This window comes from Geospiza fortis, unplaced genomic scaffold, assembly GCF_000277835.1.
Source record: "Geospiza fortis unplaced genomic scaffold, GeoFor_1.0 scaffold88, whole genome shotgun sequence".
NCBI classification, from domain to species: Eukaryota; Metazoa; Chordata; class Aves; order Passeriformes; family Thraupidae; genus Geospiza; species Geospiza fortis.
The window spans coordinates 1,803,035-1,813,535 of NW_005054434.1; the positions used below are offsets into that span (position 1 = coordinate 1,803,035).

The window sequence follows — 10,501 nt, forward strand, 5'->3', positions numbered from 1 at the left end:
GAGCTGTTTGTGCTAGTCTACTATTAAGTATTCTGTAAGAATTGATTCCTTTCCAAAAAAGCTTCCATTTGAGTGGCAGTTTTATGTGTTGTCTTTAAAGACATGATGAAACAGTAATACCTTAATCAGGTCTAAACATATTTATGCTAGAGCTGAATTAGTATGCCAGAGAACTATTCATGTATTCCCCCCCTTCCTTTCATGTTGTGTCAGGATGTTCAGACAAGGCTGCGCTAGAAACAGTGTGGGAAGAGCTTTTGCTCTTAAATATAATATAAATAAATAAAATATAAAATATAAATAAAACCAGTGGCATCTGGTTGCAGACAATACCTGTGGTTGGCAGAAAGAGCAGCAAGGCAGCAGGGAAGGTGGAACTCCAGCTCTCATAAAGACACACAGGGTTTCCTGAGAGCAGGTGATGGAAACAAAGTCTGGAATCAAGCACAGCCCTGCAGGGATCCGCTGACAATACTGAAAGTTGTAGTTAAGCCTTCTCATTCTCATTCATCTTTTCCTCATTGTTCTGTATTCTCTCCTTTTATTTATCCTGTTTGATATCCTTTTAAAACTGGTTTTCTTGTGTTTCAAAGCCTTTTAGTGATGTCTGACAAGTACTCAGATGCACCCTAAAATAGTACTTTCCTTCAGATCCAATTGCATTTCTGTTCAGCCAGATGCTGTGTTGAATCTGCTCAAAAAGTCCACATTTCTAGTCCAGATTTATTTCTGAGTTTGGTGAACTGTTGCAGAGTGGGAGTAAAGCCAAGGTAGTTCTCATTGATACCTAGTTCTTTATGAAAATGATGCATGCCCCATAACTGCCTACATTAGTAAGAAGTCTAATATTCTGTCAACATTATCAGATTAATACCCTCAATAATAAAATAGAAAAAGGTTATAAGAAATTTTTAGAAAACTTCTAGCTTTTCAGATGCTGTTTTCCTAGTGTGAGGAACAGTTTCAACAAGGTTAATATGAAGAAATATGAGTTCTCATGATGACTGTAGACAGTTTAACCAGCCTAAATAAAGAAATGAGGCATTTCCTGTTTTTTTCTCATTACTTTCAGAATGAGGTGGAATATTTCTATTTTCTCCCCAGTCATGGTGTTGTGTTGCTTTGGAGCAGAAGGAGGACAAGTTCTGTGATGTGCTTTACAGTGCAATGGATTGAAAATGTCTCCTAGGTTGTTTTCTATCAGTCATCATGAGAAGAAAAGATAAGGAGACAGGACTGTGATATCTCCTTTCAGATTTATAGGTTTTACATAGGAAATGCTGCCTTTGAATGGGAGAAACAAAACAACCCACAATTCTGAGGCAAATCTAGGATCACAGCAGTGCCTAGATAAGAATATTCCCAAATCTGTCTTGCAAATGTACTTAACCATATGGTTTTTGTTCTTAAGAAAATGCTTTTAGCTGTAATAGCAAACTATGTAAAAAGCAAATGGCTTTTCAGGATTGCTTTACTGGTTCAAAACACCTGCATATGTCCCTCTCCTATTCCTACAGAATGTATAGTCTGTCATACAGCTTGTCTTAAATGGGGGAAAATCATCCCAACCCAGACTTGTTGGATCAGTTGTAGGAGTAAAAGGCCATGTTCTAGAAATGCTATTGCTATGCCAGGTGCATTGTAATTCTCTTTATACAAGTGGAGATTGATTCTGTCTGTCCTAATAGCAGTATTGCTGTGCTTTGGGGGCCACTTAAGACTTTGTTTAGCATTGAAATTTGTTTTTCAATCATTCCAGCTATAACAACAATAAAATTTTGCAATTACCTGCAAGTGTCATTACAAGAAATTGGAAAGTAAAGAAGATTACAAGGACCAAATCAGGCCTTGGATCACCAGAGCTGCACAAAGTCTTTTGACTTTTGGCTGTAAAGTCAAATGCTCTAGTCACAACACTTTCATGGCCCACTTAGAAATGTCCTTAATTAATGTCACCTAATTTCAGATAGTGTTTAGTATCTCAGTTTTGAGAATAACTGATGGTAAGGATGGTTTGCCCCCCCTCTTTGCTCCTGTTGTTATGCACTCTATCCACAGGAGTACTTATGCTTATTTTAAGAAAACCTCCTTTATAAATGGAATGTTCATCACTATTTTGAAAACACAAACCAAGAGTGTCTTAAAGGAATATCTTCTACTAAAAGCTGGTGTAATATTTTACCCTACAAAGTGGAATCCCATTCTATGTGGTAATGAACTCTGTATGTCCGAGAAATGTGTATTTGTTAATTGTCAATATAGTTTATAAGAATATACATTTCTGTGAATATTTTGAGGCTACACTTCACTTACTCTGGATGTTATTTATTCATTAATGGAACACCTACTGATAGTAATACTGAGAGTCAAATAGCTGCACCAAGAAGTGATTGGGGATTGGGGATGTTCTAATGTGTTTACAGTCTTCTCAAACCACTGTGGATTAAGGAATAAATGCATTCAGGTGTTTTTTTGCTTTGCAATCCGTGCTCCTTATTAAATACCGTTCTGTCACTGTAATGAAAGAAACATTAAATAAACTTATAAAAGTTTTTGGGTTTAAGACAGCTAAGAACTGTCCATTTTAATCTTTTAACTTTGTATACTGCATGGATTTTACACTGTGTGGGTTTACTTCTGTTTCTTGTTTTTATATTGTCTGCTCTAGATAACAGTTTTGGATGAGACATGGACAGTGTTTCGGCGGTACAGTCGCTTCCGAGAACTGCACAGAACTTTAAAACTGAAGTACCCAGAGGTAAGTTTTGGTAAAATTTCTTTTACACAAAAGGGTAGAGACTTGAAAAAACGTGGTTTGAGATATATTCACTCAAAAAGGGAGGTGATTTCAGACACCCAGCACAATTTCACCAATGCAGTTCCTGCCTGACCAATTTAGTCACCTTCTATGATGGAGTGGCTATATTGGTGCACATGGGAGCAGCTATGGGTGTCATCTCTTCATCTGTAAAGCCTTTGACATGATGTCTTGGTTTGAGACAGTTTAAAGAGATGGGCACTCTGAAATGAGTAACTTTCCCCTTCATTCCAACCAATCCCTTCCCACCATTAAGGAATGAGATAAGAGTAGATATAAGTGGCAAAATAACACATTTACTAACAAACAGAATGCCAACAGGCAAGAAAAAAAAGGTCAGTAATTTCTAGGTACCAAACTGCAAAAAACTCACAACCCTACTGGAGCAAAGATAGCCAGAAATAGCCTTTCCTGAGATGGCACGAGGCAGGGACAGCCTCAGGATTGTAGGACAAAGGGACAAGATGCCATCACATCCCTCTTAGGAAGGCGGGAGCTTTACAGAGCAGTTCTAGCAGCAGACAAAGACTTGCTGGGGTCTGCCTGATGCTTCCTCCTGTTCTCAGGCCCTGCTGCTGTTGCTGTGCTCTGTGGGATGAGGGAAAAGCACCAGTCTGTGGGTGCTGGCATGGGATGGCCTGGCTCTGGGAACTCTCTGGCTTTTTTTGCTGCCAGCAGAGTTTGCAAATTCACTTTGAAATGGTTTCTAGTTGCAAAATGCAGTCTTTGTGGATGGCTGTGGTTGTGAAGCCAAAGCTGCCAGAAAGAAAGGGGTTCAGCTCCCATAGCCCTCTCTCCTGGAGCAGGCAGCCGATGGATTCAGACTGGCTTGCTGGAGCCCATGGTGACTGGCAGACACCTCGCCTCAAGGCAGCTCAAACCTGCCAACTGCACTCTCTCTGAGGGGGGAAAAACAAAAACCAAGAGAGATCCCAAGAAGGGAGGAAAAACCTTTGCCTGAAGAAAGACCAAACAGCCTGCAAAATAAATACCACGTGGCAAAGGAGCTGCCTGGGACGATCAATTCTGAAAACAGCCACAATAGCACCTCCTCACACACACCAGGTCTCTGGCTGCAAAGTCTGAAGGAGATTAGCAGTTCTTGGATGCAGGTAGATCTGGAATGCAGTAAAATTATGGATCTTCCCAGGACACATGGTCCCCACAACCTCCTTTTCTCTAAATTAGAGGGAGATGGATTTAATGGGTGAGCTGTTTGGGTGGATGAGGAATTGCTTTGGTGGTCACTTCCAGCGGGTGATGGTCAATGGCTTAAGGTCCACATAGACCTCAGTGAAAAGTGATATCCCTCAGGATTCTGTATGGAGACCAGTGCTGTTAAATATCTCCATGAGCTGACACAGAAGGAACAAGCGTTCCCTCAGCAAGTTTGCAGATGACACCAAGCTGAGTGTGGCTCACAAGCATGAGGGATGGGATGCCATCCAGAGGGACCTCGATGAATTTGAGGAATAGGCCCATGGGAATCTTATGAGGTTCAACAAAGCCAAGTACACCTGTGTGCAGGCAGTTCCTGGGATGAGTAGAGGATGTGGAATGAGGGGATTCAGAGCAGCCCTGCCAAGAAGGATTTGGGTGTGCTGTGGATGAGAGGCTGGGAGTGAGCCAGCAATGTGTACTCACAGCCCTGAAAGCCAGTCGTGTCCTGGGCCGCATCAAAAATGTGACCTGCAGGTCTACTGAGGTGATTCTCTACCTCTGCTCTGACCCAGCCATCCAACTCTGGAATCCTCAGCACAGGAGGCACATGGACCTCTTGGAGCGGATGCAGAGGAGGGATACTAAGTTGATCAGATGGCTGGAGCACCTCTCCTTTGGAAGAGAGGCTGACAGAGTTGGGGTTGTTCAGCCTGGAGAAGGCTCTGGGTAGACCTTATAGCAGCCTTTCAGTTCTTGAAGGGGGATCCTTAGAAGGATGGGAACAGATGGGGACAGATTTTGCAGCAGGGCTGAGGCAGTAGGACAAGGACTAATGGTGTTAAACTGCAGAGGGCAGATTCAGAATAAAACGTTAAGAAAATTTTTACAATGGCACAATTTTTACAGTGCCTAGAGAAGTAGTGAGTGCTTCATCACCAGATATATTCAAGGACAGGTTAGTTGGAACTGAGCAGCCTGATCTAGTTGAAGATGTCCCTGCTTATGACAGGGGACTGGGCTCAGTGGCCTTTAAAGGTCTCTTCCAACCCAAATGATTTGATGATTCTGTGACTCCTCTCAGATGTATGTGTCCCGTAAGACTGACAAGCCCTTCAGCACCTCAGAGATCCAAGGGTGCTCGATACAGGATGGATGTTGCAATGAAACTGTGACTCTGTGTGTTGCTCTTGGCCATAAATTCCCTTTACTGCTGGCTGGCATTGTTCCCTGGAGGTTGCTGTTTTGTTCATTGCAAGATACTTGTAGTCAGATCCTGTTGTCCTGACAACTTCTCATTTGAAAGAAGAGCATTACTTCATAGATACCCTTTTGTAATAGTGGCTTTCAAGTTTCTGCAGAATGGAAAATTGATCTGACTACTTCAGAGACTCTGGGCATTTAGGATGAGGAGCTGTGCCTGATGAATTTTTAGTCCATTGGAGTGAGCGTTTATGGAATTACAGTTCTTAGTTTTCACATCTAACTTTTAATTATTAACATTTTTCTTCCCTCCTACATATTCCCTTGGATATTAGAAGAAATAAATCATTCAAGCAATGAAAGTGACCCTGATTTGAGAATTAGCACAGCTAAAGAAGCTTGGGCAGTATATTAAAAAATATGAATATGTTAAATAAGGAGAGACATGCAATAGTGTGCACATGCTTTCTAGGTCTTCGTTAACATATGCTTTAATTAAAAATGAAATGAGCATGAACAGACCTTGAGTCTGGGGCTCAAGATTGTTCCCATTCCAAAACAGTATGAAAACCAGAAATGGAAACTACCGTGCACCAAATTTCTCAGAAGAAGTTTAAAAAAGAAAAAGGAGAGAGAGAAAAAAATTAAGCCATCTTTTTTAAATGACAGAATTTTTTAAGGTAAAATTGAGTTTTTAGTGGGAAATTGAAATGTTCTCTGTACGTAAATGCTTTTAAAAATATTGCTTGTGAACATCAGTACAATTTTTTTATTTGAATGAATTACCATTTCCTCTTGGATGTTAGAGTTCTATCTGTCAACAGGAATATCCTAATTGCATCTAACTCCAGAAAAAAGAGCCAGGCAGTCATCCAATTGATATGAAAGAAGGCCACCTGAATTCCTGTGCAGACTGATTTTCTGCATTTAGGAAAATGTGCTAGAGTAGTCTTCTTCAGAGTTGGTTATTGGTCCTGACAGTACATTGAGGAACAACTGAATTCTTTAATGGTTGCATCAGAGGGAGATCAGCTTCATTCTTGTAAGTAGTAATTGGATTCAGGAGGAATCTGATGTCCTTAAAGCCACTATTAAAGTGTCCCGTGTGCTACAGCATATTAATTTCACCTTTTTGAATAAAGCAATTGTGACTGACAGTACAAATTCAGGCTTTTTTTTGTGTTTCAGGAGGGAGTAGTTGGTTTTTTTTATTCTTATTTGTTTGTTTTGAAGAGCCATGACAGCATGAGTAGTATTATTAGGTCAGAATGAAGTCCAGCTTCCAAGAGTGTATAACAGGATAAGATCCCAGCCCAGAGCACAGGTACATACTTTTCTTCATCTTGGAGTCTTCTCAGCTGAAGTTGTTTTTGTTGTAATTAACTGTTCATAGTTAATATTTTTCCTGTGGTTTTTATCTGTATTTTAAATTCTCTACACTGCATACTTTATAAGTATCTTATAGAGGCAATTTTCTTTTGCAACTTATTTTCTTTTATCATCTTCCCTCTGTGGTTTTGCCTGCTAGGTCAGTATATTTGCTAGTTTAATGTGTCAGTTTGTTCCTTATTGACACTTCTGTGTTGCCATATGTTTGTGTCTTAGGTAAACTTAGTGAGATTCACATCTAGTGCATTAACAGAATTATTGGTTAGTTATACCAAAGCATAAGTGTCTATTTCCATGTGGGAAACACATGATGCTTGTATTAAGCTATCTGTTCCTTTGTGAAGAAGTTTTTTAAGTCACTGCAAGCACCAAGTCTTTCAAGGTTGCCCGTAGAATCTTTTTCCAGCCTTGACTGAGCTTTCACTTCACAACAACTTTCACCAGCTTATCAGAGAGGTTCAAATACACTCATATTTGCTAAATACCAAGCATGCTAAAGATTAGGAGAAGCAAGAGAAGCATTTGATCATGTGAGCCAGTGCTTTTAGATAGTCACTGGCACATAGGTGCCTGTTCTGGAAACCCTTGCAGCACCAATGATGACTTCTCTGTTTTACACAGTGCAGGCACAGGTTGTGTCCGTTCCTGCTTTGAGACTTGGAGCATCAAAGGGAAAGGGAGATGTGTGGGCAGAAGAGACCTAGATAATATGCAGTGGGTTTCTTCTACTTGTCAGCATTTCTACAAACTACTGTGTCCTTGTTTATGAGAGAGGAAGAACATGTTGTGATGGATGAAACACAAAATAATGTGTGCTGCAGTAAAGATTTGGCATTTGTTTTCTTTGAAGGAATTTCATTAACAGTGTTGCATATGTGAATGACTGATGGCTTTCCATAGTTTTACCTTTATTTAAAATAGCTGTAATTTATGGTAATTTTGGATTAGTTTTGCAATGTGAGTAGCAGTTCAGTTTGTTTGGTAAATTGAAACTCATCTGTCTGCTTCTGCTCATCTGTCATTGAGCTAATTTAGGATTATGCTAAAATGCATTTTAATACCAAACTTGTCAGAGTTGTGTCTTTAGTCACTGTGTATTGTTTCAAAGAAATGTGGTCCTTAGAAGGATCTTATCAGAATCTATCAGAGTTGAGTTTTCTTTTGCACAGTTCACCTTCCCACTCTAAATTAATATTTATAATGAACAGCAAAAATACTGTGGGCATGTTTAATATATGAGTGTCCTGCTTTTAGAAGTGAACTTTACAGCTCATTAGTTGTTCAGCTCTGAGTTACTATATCAGTATTTTAATAATTTGCTGATCTTGCATTTCATGTTTCTGCCACTGAATTCCCAAAGGGATGTCTTGGCAAACTGATGTATTAGGGAGGTTTAAAAAAAAAAAAGTATCTCTTTCAAAAGCAGAAACTTGCCTAATATCTCCTGGTCTTAAAAGATGTCATATATATGATATATCTGCACATTTCTCTAATGTAATTAAGGGCCTGCTGACAACTGCTTATCTAACTAAAACGTGTCACATGCAAATTTTGAAAGACTGAAGAAGCTGCAGCAGAGTGGGACTGAGCCAGTGGCAGATAACTACCAAGCATTTTACAGTGTCTGTTTTTTGGGGGAGGCTACATGACTGTCATTTGCCCAGCTCCAGCTTTCTTGCACTGCTAGATTGTTAATGACCTTTTTATTACTTTGGGATTTTTAATTAAGACCATATTTGACTTTCAGTTGCAGTAGTCTCTCTAATGAATACACTTTTTGTTTGTTATTAGTCAGAGAAGAGGGCAAATGCACTCTTCATTCTCAACAGAGGAGTGAGAACTTCCATAGTTAGATTCTCCTGTTTTTCCCTCTGCCTTCATCTTTTCTTACCAGTTACTGGTTTTGGAATAGTACCAGAATGTTGGTGTCTGCAGAAAACTTTCCTTCCTGAGCCACATCTTGCTGCAAGGGAAATCTCACTCTTCCTACCACTTTCTCACTCTCCTAACAGTTTCTTGTCTCTACTTTCTTTCAAATGAGAGCAGAGAGACAGTTCCTGTTTGTCTTTCTCCTACTCAAATCCAGGGTTTATGAAGTCCCTCCTTCATATGGGAGTCCTTAAGTCCCACTTGCATCCAGGTTTTGTGGGGCTTTCACTGTAGGCTCTGCTTATTGAGTTCCCTGTCAGTCACCTTGAAAATTGTTTCTGTGTGCATAAAAATCTCTACGTGTTGTTAAGGAAAGCACCTTCCATGGAGGCATTTTTATTCCTAATAGTGATTCTTGACTTGAAATATTAGAAAATCCTTGGAGAGCTGCCAAGGAGAAGCTACAAGGCATGCCTACATTTATAGATTCATTTATGGACATAAGGACGTGCATGTGTCCTGTTCAGTAGGAATGCCACAGCTATTGACTTCTAGCTTATTTAACAGAATGTAGTATCTGTATTTAATTTATGGAGGTCTGTATAGAAGCATATATTTGTGTCTTTTGGGGTCTGGGCACAAAAGATCTGTTAAGAGTTTAAAAATAATTATGGGTCATAACCTGTAGGAATTGCATGAAATTCAAAGAGCAGAAAATAATTCTCAGATTTTTCAGAAGTACTAAGTGAATGTTTTCGAAAATATACTGAAATCAAAACATTTGTTGCAAGCTTATTTAAAAACATTTTAAAATATTTTGTAATATTTCAGATTTTTCAAAACTCAAAAAGTAGTCTGTTTTTCATCCAAAGTGTTTTGCATCTCATTAAAGAAAGACAAATGTTTGCATCTCAGTGACAGCAATGTCTGTTTCATCCTTCCATACTCACAACCACCCAACACATAATGTGTATGTTTGCTATTAAAATAGAGCAGACATGAGTTTTTAAATTGTTTCTTAAGTTCATTTTAGACACTTTTCTACTACTGCTTATTATTCAGGTCTAGTTCAGCTGTGTAATGATTAATGAAGAGTCATGAACTGTTTATGGAGCCACCACTGACTGATCTCACTGTCCTTTCCTTTTGACTCTGTTCTCCTCTTTTGGGTCACTGCCAGGGAAGGATCTCTGTTTCCTTTTTAAGAGGTCCACACATCTGGTGCTCTTGATAAGTAGTAAGTGGGAGAAATCTTCAACAGGAATGGCTTGCACAGATAATGGAGAGGGGATGAATTTGAGGTGAAGTCATTAATTTTAGGAGAACATCCTTGGATTCTGGAATTGATCACTGACCAAGAAATGCAATCTGTTACTAACTTTCAAAACATGATTGTTGCAAATTTGAGGATTTTTATTCTTCCCCCCCCCAAAAAATTCCAAGGATAATTAGACAATTTCTGTGCACTTATGTAATGATTAAATTATTTTTACTGTTTTATCAGACATGCAGAATTCTCCCTTCCAATGAAGAATGCAAACAGAAATTAAAGCAGCAGTGGAGCGGTAAGGCAGCAGACTTGTGCTGAGCACTTGGGGCAGTGTTTGGGCTGGGATCTTGGCTGTCTGACTGCTCCAGTTCTTGGCTGTCTGACTGCTCCAGTTCTGGTTTATAACTCTGCAGCTGTAGAGTTTTATTGAATGCAAAATTTATGTTAATATTCTCTGATGGAGGTGCTTGGCTTGCAGGGCTGGCAAGCCTGTTGCCATGTAACTGGTGAGCTCCTGGAGCTGAGGAGCTAATTTCACAGCAGAAGTCAGAAGTTTATTGCATCAGAGCTGGTTGGCCTGAAACTGCTGATTTTATCATTGGATTTTCTACTTTGCTAGCATTAGTAACTATATATTTAGTTAGTATGTAAGGTGTAGGTAGTATGCTCACATTGAATGCAAAATTCTGGATGTTTGGATTCTTCTAGTGTTCAGTTTTAAATAGCATAGAGTAGTACAGTTGTAAATAACAGAACTTTCCTAAGACAGTGTTGAAAATTATTTTGTTCTGAAA

At 39.3% G+C, this 10,501-nt stretch overlaps 1 protein-coding gene across 1 annotated transcript in view; it reads left to right on the forward strand.

Moving 5' to 3' along the window:
* The window catches only part of KIF16B (kinesin family member 16B), a 128,879-nt gene that overhangs the window by 86,066 nt on the left and 32,312 nt on the right, over window positions 1-10,501 (forward strand). Inside the window, exon 25 of the mRNA XM_031061958.1 lies at window positions 2,669-2,758. Within this exon, the coding sequence (XP_030917818.1) occupies window positions 2,669-2,758 (90 nt within the window). The remainder of the gene's footprint in view (window positions 1-2,668; window positions 2,759-10,501) is intronic.